Genomic DNA, 17,978 nt, shown 5'->3' with positions numbered 1-17,978 from the left:
AGTCCCACACAATTGTAGCTGGAAATTCCGCCCAGGCTGCGCAGGCCTTCCACTACTGAATGGGATCTTTTTAATCCCCATTACAGTGTTTAATTGGCTACTACTGGGATATAGAAACACTATTGTGCTTGGATGTTGATCTTGTTGGAACAACTTTTCTGAACTTTTATTAGGCCTAATAACCTGTTTGTACATTCTCTTGCTTTTCTATATAGACAATCGAATCAGTTTCATCTTCTTCTTTCTAGTTCTTATGCCTTATTTATCTTGTTTTGCTGCATCATCCAAGACCACAAAAAATCTGAACAAAATCATTGAGCACAGGTCTCCTCATATTGTTGTTGTCTTTAATGGTAAGGCTGCTAAACACTGACATTAATTATGTTTGCTAAAGGTTTGATAAATAGCCCTTTATTAAGTTACTGGGTGTTTCAATTTATCAAATGCCTTTCTGAATTTAAAATGAATATATTGCTATTTCATTCTAATTGCAGGGGATACCTTGCCATTTGCATAGCTTCACCTCCCAACGTTCAAAATTTACATCAATCTTTATGGATAAATGTTTTCTGGGTGGTGAACACACAATGTGAGATATAGATAATGCATTACAGAATTGTACACCTGAAATCTATGTAACTTTACTAACAATTGTCACCCCAATAAACTTTAATTTAAAAAATAAGTAAATAAATGAAATGAATATATTGTTCTTCTACAATCTTTTTATGTGGTACATAATAATAGTTTTCTGGTGATACACCATCTTTAAATTCCTGGGAATACACCTTATTTCATCATGGTATCTTATTTTCTTTTAAGCTACACTGTTGAAAAATTTTGTTTCTGTATTCCTCAATGAGCTAGACCTATAATTTTCTTTGCTTATCCTGCCACTCTCTGTGTGCATTTGTTTGTAATAAAGTTATACAAGTTTCATAAAATGACTTGAAGAGCTTTCCCTCTTTTTCTATTCTAACACAGTTTATAAAATATAAGAATTATCTCTTTCCAAGAGGTTTGGAAAAACTTGCCTGCAAACCAGATGAATCCAATGTTTTTTGGAGGGGAGGAAAGAGGAGAAAGGACATTTTTCACTATAAATCATTTTCTTTAATAGCTACTGACTTCTTTAGATTTCCTATTTTATTTTGAGACAACTTTGACTAATTACCTTTCATTAGAAATGTTTTCATTCCATTAAATTTATTTCACTTCCAATTTATTGGTGTGACACTGTTCATAGTATTTATTATTTTTAAATCTCTACTGTTTTGTAGTTATGTCCCCTCTTTAATTTCTAATAGTAGTTATGTCTTCTCCTTAATTTCTAATAGTTTGAGTCTTTTTTCCCTCACTAGTCTTATTAGATGTTTGTCTATCTTATTAGTTTGTCCATTATATTGACATTCTCTATTTTTCTTCTGCTTTTCTATTTCACTAATATCTACTCTTATCTGTGTTATTTCCTTCCATTCATATACTTGGTACTATATTGGTGGGTTTTTTTTTAGATTCTTGAGTAAAATATTCAAATCACTCAAAGTATAATGTACCTAAAAATAATACTTTATGCCATGCACTTTCCTAAGTGCTTTATATGTGTTAACTTTTATAATCCTCATAATAGCCTTATAAGGCAGGTAACATTATTCCCATTTTACAACTGAGAAAAGTACAGTAAGATTAAGTAATTTGCCCAAAGTAGCCCAGCAAATAAATGCTGAGCTCTTAACTACTATGCTCTACTACAGTGTAAAATATAATCTCTTTTTCTTGGGTACAGGGTTCTGTGTGTCTATTACACCTAAGTTATTAATCAAGTTGATCAAAACTCCTATATCCCTACTAATATACATATATATTTTTGCTTGCACGATCACTTGCTAAAGGTCAACTTAAATCTACTATAATTGTAAATGTCAATTTCCCCTTAATTTTCCCCTCATTTTTTAGTTTACATATTTCAAGGCTATGTATGGTACATTCAAATTCGTGATTGTCGTATCTTATTGATGGATTATTTATTAGATGGAGTCCCTCTTTAACTCTATTAATTCTTTTTTCCCTTACATCCTGTTTCATAATACAAATGCTGTATCAACTTTCTTTTGGTTAGAATTTACATGACACATCTTTAAATATCCCTTTATTTTCAATCTCACCTTGTAAGTTTTATTTTAGGTATATCTCTTATGAGCAATATAAAGTTAGATTTTTTAAAATCCAATCTCTTTTTGTATATGATTTATCAGTTTACATTTATTAGGATTACTGATACATTCCCATTTTTACCTTCCTACATTTATTTCTACATTTCTATGTTGTGCTTCTGTTTACTATCTTTTTTCTTATTTTTTGTTTCTTTTTTACTTTCTTTTAATTAGTTATTAAAATTTTCCACACTCCCTTTGTATTTCTTCTGTTATGTCTTTGTGGACAACAAATCCAGCCAACTTATAACTACATCATCTGTAAAAGATCAACTCTGGGACTGGCTTGATCAAACAAAGTCAACTTTGAACAGCTTATTTTCTTTGATAAGAAAACACATGCCATCCGGTCTCATTCTAATAAGAAAATAAATACCAACTTTGTAACAAAGCAACACAAGCATCACTACTGTGATTATTTATAATATTACAAAAGACAAAATCATCTCTAAGCATATTTTGCATTTTAAAGAAAGCAAGATTCTTAAGATACATAGTGTAAATTACAGTTTTTACCCCCTTAGTGATTCTAATTTTGCCCATGACATTAGGGGAGAATCTTGGATTTCAAGCAAATGGATTACAATGTTTCACAACCTTTGAGGCCTCCAACTCTTTAATCTTGTCTTCAGCTTCTGTCAGTTTATCTTTTAAAGCTGCAATTTCCTTCTCCATGGGCATCACAACAGACCGAAGTTTTTCAGCATCCTCTTGGGCCTAAGGTTAAAAAGAATGGAATACTGCAACTTACTGATTTATTGCTTTTCTAAGAAACTCTGACCCACCCACTTGTTAAAATTAGTATAAGTCTACCAGGCATTGTATTAACACTCACAAAACTGAACCATGTCCAAATTTAAATGTTGCATTACTTTGAATGTCAAGTCATAATAGTTTTCACAAATACTTCACTTAGAATTTGGGATTAAGTAGGAAAATAGATTCACTATGATAATTGACTTTTGAATTAATTGAGTAATTGAGTTGGAAAATATCCTATGCATAAAAGGAAATACACATATTAAATACTTTTTTACAAATCTGGTAACTAAATTAATGAAACCATAATTTCTTATGAATATTGAAAAGGCTTTTTTAAACATTAAAAAACAGCAATGTATTTGCTAAAATATTAGAAAATTACATTGCTATAAAAAGGCTTCCATCCAGTTATTTAAACAGACTATTTAAATATAAATTTATATTTGATATTTAAATAAAACAAACCCAAAGATGACCCCTAAAATTATCACACTGTTTTCCATCCTTCATTCTCAAAAATATGGATTAAAAGAAAACAACATCCATCCATAAACTCTTAAACTGGTGAGAAAATTAATTTTCATTTTATTTATACACACGCACACACATACACACAAACTGAAACAAAGGCAGACTCAAGAAATTGGCTTGTTTCCTTATAGTAAAAATGAAAATTCACCTTATTCACTAAATTTACATGAGCTCAAGCTTATCCTAAATTCTTCATGATAGGGAAAATATCATATATGTGCAAATGCGAGTGAAGATTTTCCCTAAAATAACAAACCTCTCACACAAGAGAGATTCGCTTTGTTTTCCAGTCCTTACGAAGTCATTTCATCATTTATTTTATTTTGCACTAAGTCCTGTTTGGAAAAGACATGATTTTAAAATATCTTCAGTCAAGGCTAATTTGGTATCCTTACAGAAGTCTGCTGAGAAAAAAAGAGCAGGAAAGCGAACAGGAGGGAAAACACAAAGAATTAATGGAACTATTTATTAATGCAAAGATGACCTCACAATTCAAAGTGCTGCATAACACTTTTATAAGATAATATTTTTAAATGACAGAAAGGTCATTAAAAACAAAGAAAATATGAGAAACTGTCACAGCCAAGAGGAGCCTAGAGACATGACTAAATGTAATGTGGTATCCTGGATGAGAGCCTGGAACAGACAAAAGAACATTAGGTAAAAATTAATGAAATCTGAATACAAATAATGGACTTCAGTTAATAATAAATCAATACTGGTTTATTGTGACAAATGCACCATACTAACACATGATATCAATAATAGGGGAAACTGGGTGTGGAGTATATGGGAACTCTGTACGAAATTCACTTTTTTTGTAGATCAAAAAGTATTCTAAAAAATAAAATTTATTTTAAAAAATAAATTTTAAAAATGACAAAAAGTAGCAGATTGTGGAAATCATGAATATGAATATATTAGAAAAGTGGAAAAAACAACTATCCTCATGTGAATGGGTAGTTGTAGCTGGAATAAAATTTCCAATGGCAGCATCAAATATGAATTCATCTCAACTTGAGAGAAATGAAGGTTGTCTATTGTTAGATGACTAAGTGACGCTAGTGATGATGAAGACATTGTCAGATCCTCATGAAGAATTAAAATCTTTTCCTAAAATGAGAGAATGGAAAAAACTATTCCTCAAGATTCAAACTTTTGAGTGTTGGGTTCTCAGATTTTTACATTATTTTAAAAAACTAAATAACCATGAAAGTAGTCCTTGTATGGACCAAGAATTAGGAATCTAAGACTATGAGTAATCCCATCGAAAAGAAAAATCAAATTCTAATTACTGTTTTATATAATATGTGATTTTAAATATAATATATATACAAGTACGTACACACACACACACACAGACATAATTTAGTAATGTAAAAGTTTATATAATCAAACTGGCCATAAAGCTTTTTAAATTTTCTCAATAACGTATTTCACTTTATATTTAGTTGGTCTATGTTCAGGCATCTTATGGTAATATATTTAAGCACAATATGCAGTACATTCATCACACAGGAAACAAGGTATATTGAGAAAGAAATAAAACCAGAAACTAAAGCACCAAGCAACAACACTCATTCAACAAATATTTATTGAGCAACTACATTCTAGATACTGTTCTAGGCATTGAGAATACAGAAATAAACAAGACTCCTGCCCTCGTGGAGCTTACATTCTAGCAAGGAGAAAAAGGCAGCAAACACTAAACATAATAAATAGCTGAACACTAGATATTATAAGGAAATAGGTGCTCTGGAAACAGAAAAATTAGAATAGGATAAGGGTGATCCGCAGAGTTGTGGTGGGCGGGGGGAAGGAGATGGGCAGGTTGCAGTGTTAAACGGGGCGGTCAGGATAGGCCTCATGAGACAGAGACTTTTGGTCAAAGATCTGAAGAAGGTGAGGGAGTTTCCTATACAAACCTATGGGGGAATGGCATCAAATTACCTAGTATTATAGTTAGGTCTGTGTCCAAATAATTCCTCTAACAGAAAACATGAAAATACAACTTCTATTACCACAATAATATTAAAGCATCTTGCATTTGGATTTTAAATATTTCTACAGATGAATACATTCCATCATACCTTTTTCATTTCATTTTCTAAATTTTCCTCCTCTTGACCTTCAGACAGCCTTCTCCTCAAATCAGCTATTTCCCTCTCTGCGGATTCTCGATACTGTGCCCACTGTGTTCGCTCCTGCTCCAGCCTAACGTGGAACTGGTGCTCATAGTCACGAACTGTTTCTACAAAACATCACCAAATATTTCACATCTAAGCATTCTGAAAAAGAAAGGTTCTGGCACACTAAAATTTAAAAAGTAGTTATATAAAGAGCTTTTGCCTAATTTCTGGAAATCTTTTAATTCACTGAAAAAAAAACCAGTAAACTAACATTTCTAGTTCTTATTATGTGTAGAAATTTTGCTAAGGGCTTTAAATCATTTCTAATCTTCAAATAAACCTGTGTCATATATTATTTTACAGATAAGGAAAGTTGAGAAAAGGTTAAGTGCCCTCGCCAATGTTTCATAACCCAAAAGCAGAGCTGGAATTCAAGCCTAAGGCCACTCCAAAACTCTGTTCTCAGATACTACACTATGGCTCCTAAGTCAAATACAATATGTCACCCCAACCCAACTACCTGCAAGTATGAGAATAAAGGATGTATTTCTGGAATGTTTTACTATAACCCAAGATTCTGAATTGCAATAAATTCTACAGTCTTTATAAAATGGCTTCAAATGTAATATAATCTGAAAACATTATGTGATAAACACTGATGGTTGCACATTAATTTCCACTGCTCCTTCTTCCTTACTAACAAAACCCCAATTTTGTCCAGGAAGTCAATGGCCCAACTTAAAAACTAGATTTTCCAGTTATAGGTAACCACATACCTCAATTAAGTGTGTGTGTTTGGGGGGGGGGGATGTATGCTGAATATTTCTAGCAAATTTTTCCTTTTCTGAGGCAGCCTGAAAGAGGAGCAGCCATTTTTCAGCCATGAGGCAAAATGAAGTTGAAAACTACATACTAAGGATGAAGGAACAGAAAGACTGAAGGACCAAGAACACTGGGGACTTCGTGGAACCACTGTAACCAGCTCTGGATTACCTACCTGTGGATATCTTCTTCTGTGAGTAAAATAAGCTCCTATCTATGTAAGCCACTGTAGTCTGTAGTGTCACAGAGGCTCAGAGTCATCCCTAGGTGATAGCCACAAACTGAGAAATAGGGCTGGTCTTACCAACTTTTTCCCAAGAGCACTAAAGCAAAAAAGACACCCAAACGCTAAGACGGAAAAAATTAAGTCACCACTATTTCACACTTACAATATTAACTAAACAAATTCCAGGAACCAAAATATTCAGGAGGCAACTGACTTCATTTCATTATCGTCTCAGAAATGCAGGAAATAATTCAGCACTGGTACTAACATTAGAGAGAAATTAAACCACTACTCTTCCTTGGACAAGCTGGCAGCCCATAAAGCCTATTCTAACCCATAGCCCATTCTACCTCATAGATTGCAGTGAAGGTGTTACATAAAAATCCAAATTTTTCTTAAAAATGTGAAAGATATGGCAACACTGGACTGGATGGGCAATAATTAGCTGGAATCAGTAAGTGTAAATAATAACTTTACTCTTTGCATGGGAGGTTTCTCCAGCTCTACACACTCTCTGAACCCATACAGCTTTATTAATATTACTCGCCTGACTCCTATAAAACAATCCATTTAAAAGCCCTGCTTTAAGCCTTATGATGAACTATAGTTCTCATTTAATGCAATATCTCTGTAACACTCTTATTATTATTCTCCATTATTAAATTTGTTAAAAATACAGATGATATACCCATATACAATATTATTGGCTTCCCTTTTATTTGGAAAATGACACCTTGAAGATGATAATGCATAAAGCCACGAACAAAACTCAGGGTATATTTTAAGACCCTCTGAAAATGTTCTCAATCATCAGAATCAGTTATCTTAGAAAATCATAAGACAAATCTTTCTTTATCTTTACCTTTCATAACAGCCTGAAGTGAAGCAACTTCTTCTCTCCACTGTCTTTTCACTTCATCTATAGCTTCTTGCTTGGTATTCTCAGAGACTGTGGCAATGGCCTTAATATTCTCCATCTCTGCCTGGGCTTCCCAGAGCTGTGTTCGAAGGTGTCCCAAATCATCCTGTGCAGCTTGTAACACTGCATTTTGCCTCTTCAGATCCTCTGGGAAAAAAGTAAAAGACTCCATTAATGAGGCATTCACTTTTATCAGGCTAACATTCCAAAGAAGAAACAAAACATTAAATTTATAATGTTAACATTGTTATGAAGAAGTTAAGCATTTAATTTAAAATGTTACGATAGGAAATGAAATTATTTTAATTAAAGGTAAGATGTAAGATATGCTGGGTATCACAAATCAATTAATATTAACTATCTAACCAAATAGGGATGAAGGCCATAGTTTTAGAGCTCAATTTAAACTCTTTCACCTATTGGCTAAATGAGTTTACTTTTAACCTCTCTGGCCTCCATTCCACATACCTCACTTTATTACACTTTGCTTTATTGTGCTTCATAGATGTTGTGTTTTTTTACAAACTAAAGACCCCTACACACACACACACACACACACACACACACACACACACACACCAAAAAAAAGGCGACTCACTTTATTTTGATATTCGGTTTATCCCAGTGGTCTGGAACTGAACGCGCAACATCTCTGAGGTGTGCAGGTAGAAATGTTACTCCTCTGTAGCTCTATTCCCTTTCCCCATATCTACGTATGCTATTAGTTATATACATTGCCATCTATGTAGGTTATAAACTCAACGATACATTGCTGTAATTACTGTTTTATATCATTGTGTTTTAAAAAACCTGAGAGAAAGAAAGCCAAGTGTATACTAATAGCCTGTGTTATATTAACCATCACATTTACCATTTCTGGCTTTATTCACTTGATTCTATGGGTTGGAATTACTATCTGGTGCTGCTGATACTGGCAAATGTATTTCCATAGGACCCAATAAGATCATAATATACATATTGGTTTATAGAACTGCTTTTAGATCCATTAAGAAATATTTATTTATACTGTTATAATTACACAATTACATTTACTGAGGACATTGCTTTTTTCATTTGAATTCAAATTACTGTCTGGAATCACTTGCTTTCAGCTGAAGAATTTCCTTTAGTATTTCTTGTAAGAAGTCTGCCAGGAAAAATTCGCTCAGTGTTTATCTGAGGATGTCTTTATTTCACCTTCATCTTGGAAAGACGTTTTTGCTGGGCGTAGGATTCTTGGTTAACAGGGTTTTGTTTTGTTTTTTACCTTTGAGCATTTTAAAAGCCATCCCACTGCCTTCTGGCCTCCATTGTTTCCAATGAGAAGTCAGCTTTTTTTTTTTTCTGGCTTATTTTAGGATTTTTACTCTGTGTGTGTGTGTGTGTGTGTGTGTGTGTGTGTGTGTGTGTGACGTGCATGTATATCTACACATCTCTATCCTACCGGGAGTGCAATGTGTAGGTTCCATCAAATTTGGGAACCTTTCAGCCATTATCTCTTCAAATATTTTTTTTCTATCTCTCACCTCTCCTCCTGGCACTCCCATTATACATACGAGTACGTTTGCACACTTAATAATATCTCACATTTCTGAGGCTCTGTTCCTTTTTCTATTTTCTTTCGGCTCTTCAGACTGGATTAATTTTTTAATTGGGGAATATTGGGAAACTGTGTTTTTCCAGGACTCATCAGCTCCAAATCGATTGTTTTTAATCTAGTTGGCAAGTCAAGTCATTCTTTTCAATCTAGCTGTGGAGGGCGCATCTCAGCTCCAAGTCAAGTCATTTTCAACCAAGTTATGGAGGTCACAGTTCACTGGCCCATGTGGGAATCAAACCAGGGACCTTGGTGTTATCAGCACTGTGCTCTAACCAATTGAGGCAACCGGCCTCCCCCCAGACTTGATAATGTTAAGTGACCTATCTTCAAGTTAACGAATTCTTCTTCCAGTTCAAATCCACCGTTGAGCCCCTATGGTGAATTTTTCATTTTGATTATTGTACTTTTCAACTCCAGAATGTCCATTTGATTGTTACAATTTCTTTATTGATATTCTCTATTTGATAAATCATCATCACTCTTTACTTCTTTAAGATGGTTTTCTTCAGTTCTTTGAACATATTTTATGACTATTTTGAAGTGCATCTGTTAAATCTGACATCTGGTCACCCTCACAGGCACTGCGAGCTTTTTTTCCTTCGTATGGGTTTTTCCTGTTTATTTCATCTCTCCTAAACTATTTTGTTGAAAATGAGATTTTTGACATGTTGCAGCAACTCTAGTTCATCACCACCCCCTTTCTGGCTTGTTACTGTTGTCTGCTATTTATTTGTTTCGTGGTTGGCTGGATTATTTTAATAAAGCCGGTTTCTGTCCCCCCCCCCCCCACACACACACACAGTGTAGCCACTGACGTTGCTCCTCAGATGGCACAGCCTTGGGCACATGCAGTCACTCGGGGATGACAGTTTTTGTAGGGATCCTTCCTGAGCGTCTTTTCCTGACCACATCCATCTGTCAAACCCCGCTTAACTGCTGGTGCTCATCTCTCTGAGTAACATATCTGCTTTAGGAACAGGGTGCTGAGTGGGGGAGATGGAAGGGTAGGCTCTGCTCTTCATGACTTGCTTCTCCCAGCATGGAACCTCCACCCTACGAACAAAGTAGCACAAGAGCTATCAGAATTTTAAGTGTACCACAACCAAGGTAGACCCTCTGTCCTAAGAGTGGGCGCTGGGTGGAAGAAAGGACCTCTAGACCTCTTGGCCAGTCAACTGAAACTTTGCCGCCATGACAGGTGTGGGGGGCAGGGGGATAATGATGCTGTAGCCCTGTGTTCCTGGCATCATCTGCCTGGACTGCAGTTTCTATCACACCCAGATAGGAGGGGAGAGGAAGGAGGGGAGAGGAAGGGAGTAACTCATCAATCAAATGCCACAGACTCTATTTGTACCAAGATTTAGTAGACTTTCTTGAAGAAATGTCTCATTTTCTGTATGCCTTAGGACCACTTCTAGAGACTTTAAATGGTGGTTTTTAAAAATAATTTTCACTGGTTTTGCTGGGGAGTGGGCCTATGGGAGCTCCTCACATTACCATGCCAGAAGTAGAACTCTCTAACTTCCCATTTACCCATAAATATTTCAGTATGTATCTCTAAAAGACAGGGACCATTTCTTAAAAATACACATAAAATGTACACATAAAATGTACCATCTTAACACCACTGAACTGTACATGTACAGTTCAGTGGTGTTAAGTGATTCACATTGCTGTATAAGCTCCAGAACTTTTCATCTTACAAAACAGAAACTATCATATTTTGCTATGTATAATGTGCACTTTTTGGCCCAAATTTGTGAGGGAAAAATAAGAATGTCCGTTATACATGGGTAGTACTAATTCCACATCTATATATGTTTTCAATTCTTTTATTTATACTTACGAGTTAAAAGTGTAATTCTAGAAATCAATAATGATATCTGTATGCAAAATAATATCCTGGAATACGATAATCAGTTTTGTTGAACTTATGACGAACTTGCAACAATGAAGAGTTCTTGATCTTCTGTGATGCGTAAATATTGTAAATTTGTTACCGGTACATAAAACTTCTTGTACCTTGTATCTATTCCTGTGTTTTGTAATTATTTGTTACATAAAATTTCTTGTACCATAATGTTTTTTTAAATGCTAAAATTCCTTTATAATACAAAAAACAATTACCTAAATGTAAACAAATAAAAATTTGAATTAAAACGGGGAGGGACGGGTGGCTCAGTTGGTTAGAGCGCGAGCTCTGGGCAAAGGGGCTGCCAGTTCAATTCCCACATAGGCCAGCAAGCTGCGCCCTCCACAACTAGAATGTAGTCAATGAGCTGCCGCTCAGCTCCTGGGGGACAGCCGAATGGCTCATTTGGTTGGAGCGCGGGTTCTCAACCACAAGGTTGCCAGTTCGACTCCTCAACTCCCACACGGAATGCGGCAAATGGACCTGGAGGTGAGCTGCGCCTTTCACAACTAAGATTGAAAGGACAACTTGACTTGGAAAGTACACACTGGTCCCCAATAAAGTCTTGTTCCCCTTCCCCAATAAAATCTTAATTAAAAAAATAGTAATTAAAATGAATGATTTTTTTCTCTGAAACTTCGGGCCAAAAACGTGGGTTCACATTACACAGGAACACATTTATACATGGCAAAACATGGTATATCCATTAAACAACTCCCTACTTCCCCCTTCTCCAAACCCCTGGCAATCACATTCTACTTTTTTCAATTAGTTTAATTAGTCTAGATACCTCATTAAGTGGAATCATACAGTATTTGTCTTTTTCTGACTGGCTCATTTCACACCTGAAAATGTTTTGTAATACCTGAGTATCATAAAACATCCAGTGTTGAAATTTCCAGTTGTCTAAATTTTTAAAAAGTTTAGCTCTTTGAATCAGAATCCAAAAAGGTCCATACATTATAGCTAGTTGTAATGTATTTTAAGTCTTTTTAGTCTATAGGTTTCCCCTCCATCTTTTTACCTTCCAATTTATTTGTTAGTTGAGGAAGCTAAGTTGTCTTGTAGAGCTTCTCAGAGTCTGGATTTTGCTAATTGCATTCCTGTAATATAGTTGAACTTGTTCCTTTGTTCTTTGTATTTTCTATAAATTGGTAGTTCGATATAATGGTCACCATCTTGATCTTGTTCTTCCTTACACAAAGATACTTTGGAAGATCCATAAGGGAAAAAAAATGAGATTTTAATTCAAATTGCTCTAAATTTATAGATTAACTGAAGAGTTGGCATCTTTGAGATTGAGTCTTTCCACCTATGAACATGGTACTGTGTTTCCCTGAAAATAAGACCTAGCCGGACTATCAGCTCTAATGCGTCTTTTGGAGCAAAAATTAATATAAGACTGGGTCTTATATAAGACTGGGTATAATAATAAAATATAATATCTGGGTATAATATAATACCAGGTCTTAATATTAATTTTTGCTCCAAAAGACGCATAAGAGCTCATGGTCCAGTGAGGTCTTACTTTCGGGAAAACATGGTATCTCATCCCATTTAATTAAGGTGTTTCTTATATGTCCTTCAATACTATTTTATAACGTTCCTTTATAAAGGTTTTATATACATCCTTGGTTAGACTTATTCCCAAGTGACTAAGGGTTCTGATTTTTATCTTTTGTCTTATTTTATTTGCTTCAGGATTTCTTTTTCCTGTTACTTCAATAATTAGTTGTTACAAAGAAACATTACTGATTCTTCTTTATTAATCTTTATTCCAACAATGTTGATGACCCTCTTTAGTTCTAATAATGTAGACTGTCTTGGTTCCTCTATGATAGTCATCTAGTCTCCACACAGAAATAAACCTATCCTTAACTTTCCAAATTTTATAACTCTTTTTTTTTTAATTTTATTGCGTTGGCTAGGAGACCCTAGAGTACAAAATGAATTACAGTACTAATAATGGGCCTTTTTGTCTTGTTTCACCATTAAGTATAATATATGCTATCGGTTTCTAATAGAAACATTTTCATAGGCTAAGGCAGTTCCCCTCAATTATTAGTTTGCTAAAAACTAGAATGAACTGGTATTATTAAAGGGTGTTCAATTTTATTGACTGTCCTTTCTGTTTTTTCTCATTTGTTAATTGAGTTACATCAATGGATGTTCTAAAGTTAAACTCTCGTTGCATTCCTAATACACATGGTCATAGTATACTATTTTTATATACTCTACGGAAGTCAATTTTATTTAGGATTTTAATCTCTATGGTCATAAATGAGATTGGTTTATCGGTATGCTAGTATTAGTGCTTCTTGCTTAGGTATCAAGGTTAAATTAATCCCACAAAACAAACTGAATGACATTTTTGTTTCTGACATAGTATACAAAAGATTGGAACAAATGTTCCCTGAAGTTTTAACAAAATTTGTCTATAAAATCTATGTCTGTGGTATCTTTTGTAAATAAGAATTCTGTTTATTGATTCAGTTTCTCTTATGGTTATGGTTTATACAGGTTTTCTGAGGTACTTTTGTTAATTCTTATTTCCTGGGAAATTACTCATTTCACCTAAATTTCCAAATTTATTGGCTAAGACATACACAGTACTCTTATGCTGTTACATTGCTACTGCATAGTCTTTTTATTTTCTCATTAGTTTTTTCCAAAAGATGTGCTTTTGATTTTAACTGTTACTTTGCTTTCTATTTCATTAATCTCTATTATTATTTTCTTTCTTCAGGTTCACTCTTTTCCTATCTTCTGGAATTGAACAATTAGATCATTTATTTTTAATCTCGTGTCTTTTAATAAATGCATTTAGGGGCAAACGGGTGGCTCAGTTGGTTAGAGCGTGAGCTCTGGGCAACGGGGCTGCCAGTTCGATTCCCACATGGGCCAGCGAGCTGCGCCCTCCGCAGCTAGAATGAAGTGAATGAGTTGCCGCTCAGCTCCCAGGTGGCCAGATGGCTCAGTTGGTTGGAGCGCAGGCTCTCAACAAGGTTGCCCGGTTTGACTCCTCGAGTCCCACAAGGGATGGTGGGCTGCGCCCCCTACAACTAACAGCAACTGGACCTGGAGCTGAGCTGCGCCCTCCACAACTAAGACTGAAAGGACAACAATTTGACTTGGAAAAGTCCTGGAAGTACACACTGTTCCCCAATAAAGTCCTGTTCCACTTCCCCAATAAAACCTTTTTAAAAAATGCATTTAAACTTATGAACTTACTCTCAAAGTATTGTTTTAGCTGCACCCCACAAGCATATTCATCGTATGCTAAGTACTTTGCAATCTCCATTGTGATTTCCTCTTTAACTTATGAGAAATAGGAATATATTCTTAGTTTCCAAACTTTTGAAAACAAAATTTAATTGTTAAAATCTAATTGCATTTGGTAAGAAAACATAGTGAGTAGATTGATTTTTAATATGCTCAGTCTTCCTTTGAAATGTAGACAATTTTTTAAGTGTTCCTTGTTTAATATACAGAAGTCTCCCCCCTTATATGCAGGGGATACATTCCAAGACCTCCAGTGGATGCCTGAAACTGCCGGATAGTATCAAATCCTGTATATACTGTTTTTTTCCTATAAATACATATCTTTTCACTTAAAGAAAGCACTTTACGGCTTCTCTTTGGCATATATGAATTGGCAAGCACCACTACCCTTGTGCTTTGGGGCCATTATTAAGTAAAATAAGGGTCACTTGAACACAAGCACTGTGATATCTTGACAGTTAATCTGGTAACCAAGACAGCTGCTAAGTAACTAATGGGCAAGAAGCAGATACAGCATGGATACACTGGACAAAGGGATCATTCACATCCTGGGAGGGATGAAGAAGGACAGTGCAAGATTTCATCATGCTACTTACTCAGAATCACATACAATTTAAAACATGATTTTTTTTATTTCTGGAATTTTCCATTTAATATTTTCAGACTACAGTTGACTGCATAACTGAAACTGCAGAAAGCAAAATTGCAGATGCAGAACTACTGTAAAAAAAGGAATGCATACGTGTATTTCCTATTTCTGGGGTACAGAATTTCTCAGAGATCAAGTTTTTTAAAGCTTTCTGTTGCTGAAAGCGATTATATCTTTACTTATTGCTTGATCTAGCAAGTGATATAATGTTAAACATCTCCTATGTGTGCACTTATTAATTTCCCTTATAGTTCTATCACTTTTTGTTTTACATGATGTGTCATGGCTATTTTGTTAGGTGCATAGAAGTTCATGATTATTACATTTTCTTGGTAGATGGTTTCTTTCATTATAAAGCCTTCTACATCCCTTCAATGCTTTTTGCCTCTAAGCACCAATCTTATTGCCTCAGTTGTTTCACTTTCTTCTATAAAAAAAAATAGTGAACTAGGAAATTTTTTTGGTTTTGTGTTTAGTCAGATTTATCAGTTGAGATGCTTGGTATTGTTTCTTATATCCTATCCATTCCTTCTGTTTACTTTTCTTTCTGCAAATGTTATCTTTACTAGTTCATTTGGTGATTTATGTGGGTGATAAATGCTCTACTTTCTCCACGCTTGCAATATCTATTTTGCTTTTACTCTTGACTAATTTAAATTTTAGTTTGCATATAAAATTTTAGGTTGACAATTATTTTTTCTCTGCACTTCAAAGATCTTATCTCATTGTCTCCTGGCATCTATTTTGCTTATGTGGTATCTCTTGTCAGCATAATTGTTTCTTCTCTCTGGTAGCTTTCAACATTTTATTTTCATTCTTGATGTTCCACAGTTTACGATGTGTCAAAATATGAATTTACTACTATTTACCCTGCTTGGTACTCAATATTTATGATAAGGACTCACTTTTTTTTTCTTAATGCTTGAAGTTATTATCTCCTCAAATATCCTCTATTATTCCCTTCATTCTCTTCTCCTGGAACTCTCGTTAGATGTGTGTTGAGGATTCAATTCATCCTCTATGTCAACTGCTCTTTGAGATTTCTCTGTGTCTCACTGGGAGAGAGGACTCCACAATGTATTTTTCAAATTTACTAATATCTCTGTGCTTTGTCTACAGTTTAAACCATCTATTTACCTTATTTCAATTTATTTATTGTGTTTCTAAGATTTCTAGTGGTTTAAAAAGTTTTAAATCTACTCTAGTTTTATTTTCATGTCCAAGTGCAAGCTTATATCTCCCTAAATATCTACCTAAACCTAGCTTCTACCTATTGAAACTCCAGTTAGTTAGCATCAGACTTTTATACAAATTATGACCATGTACAAAATCTTTCCGAACACTAGAAAATTTCATGGTCTTCTGGTGATTCCATTTCTACTATTTCCTTCAAATTGAGAAATCTATGGCCTTTGTTTGCTGCCTCATGTAACAGGCTCTTACTCACTGCCCAAAATTGAGGATTGCCAAAACACAAAATACAAACACTGCTGCAGTGTCAAAGCTTTGTAGTGAAGATGGTTAAAGGAAAAAGCTAAATCAAATAATTTTTGAAAGATACTTTTTTTCAAATTTAATGGAAAAGCAACAAAACTTTCAGAAATATTTATAACACTCCCAGTTGAAATCAGCTGGGAAAAGAACGTACCAATGTAGGTACCAATGTAGGAACAGGCAGTAAGAGGAGTCAAAAGGTAATCTCTTTTATTATCATTCCTCACTACTGTCTGCAATTTCATTTCAGCTATTCTCCAAATAAGTGAAAGCACCAAAGCAAAAGCTGTTTCTATCGGGAAAAATACCAACCTTGGGACTTCTGGGGTTACCTTGACCTGGTTTGCTGAGAGATAAAACAAAGACTGCTGAACACATCAAAACAATGACTTATACTGTTATTACCTGTGACAGTCATAAACGACTAGGTTTATACTGTACAGTATATGTAATAATATAATTTGCTGCTTTAGAGGACACCTTTAAATTTGATTTTTATTATGATATAGGCAAACAGCTAAGTCAGAAACTAAATTTACATTTACCTTTTACACACTATGCATTTTCTTTAGACACCAAAAACTCTCAAAAAGTTCCACATTATTATTCCTTTTGAACTTTTGTTACCTTAAGTGTTCTTTATGGCCAGCTTCAATTAAGTTCACTAAGAACTTCCAACAGTAGATAAATAGTACACACACAGATTTACTGGGTTTTGATGTATCAAAGCAATTTTAACATGCCAAGTGTTTTGTGAATGAATCCACATTACAAGCTGTTTCAGTTCAGAGATATGAAACTGTAATTGATAATGTATTTCAGAAATGAGAGACTCTTGGTCATTTTCATTTCTTCAGAATTTTATAGAAAAGTCAATTTTATCATTTCAAAGAAGAAAATAAGAAAACAAGGGAAACCCTAATGGTTTTATTTGGGGACAGGAAAAAAACAAAGCAAATGAACAAACTTTGGACAAGATTAACTTGAATTTATTGAATAGACAAAGACTGAAAGAAAAAGCTGCAGAGGGGATTATTGGTGTGAGAGGTGAAGGGAAAAAAGGATGTCACTAACCAGTATCACAGTGAGTTTGAATTGGTCATCAGAGGAAATACTGCCATGACCTTATACATATACCTTAAAGGTTTTACAGGTTATCTTGACAACATACCATTGCAGAGTTTGAAGTGGTCTCATCAATTCAAGGTTAAAACAAATTTTAAAAAGGAGAGGTTTACAAATTCACATTGAACATAATGAAGAACTGAACAGAACTTATTTCTCACAATACTTCATACATATTCAAACAATGATGACACTGCCAAATGCATTATCTACCCCCGTAGACTAACTATCCTTTCTGGAAGACAAAAACCATATCTCATTCACCCAACCTCCACAGTGCCTTGCAGAGTGCCACCAGCTTCCCAATCTCCTTG

General features: G+C 34.6%; 1 protein-coding gene across 1 annotated transcript in view; it reads right to left on the bottom strand.

The window, feature by feature from the left end:
- The window catches only part of RABEP1 (rabaptin, RAB GTPase binding effector protein 1), an 85,056-nt gene that overhangs the window by 35,836 nt on the left and 31,242 nt on the right, over nt 1-17,978 (bottom strand). Inside the window, exons 3-5 of the mRNA XM_081029448.1 lie at nt 7,546-7,749; nt 5,597-5,757; nt 2,811-2,930 (exon numbers count right to left, since the gene is read on the bottom strand). Coding sequence (XP_080885574.1) covers nt 2,811-2,930; nt 5,597-5,757; nt 7,546-7,749 — 485 coding nt within the window. The remainder of the gene's footprint in view (nt 1-2,810; nt 2,931-5,596; nt 5,758-7,545; nt 7,750-17,978) is intronic.

Source organism: Rhinolophus hipposideros, assembly GCF_964194185.1.
Source record: "Rhinolophus hipposideros genome assembly, chromosome: 20".
Classification (NCBI taxonomy): domain Eukaryota; kingdom Metazoa; phylum Chordata; class Mammalia; order Chiroptera; family Rhinolophidae; genus Rhinolophus; species Rhinolophus hipposideros.
Note: the sequence above shows the minus strand (reverse complement) of the source record. Positions and strands in the feature narration are given on the sequence as shown.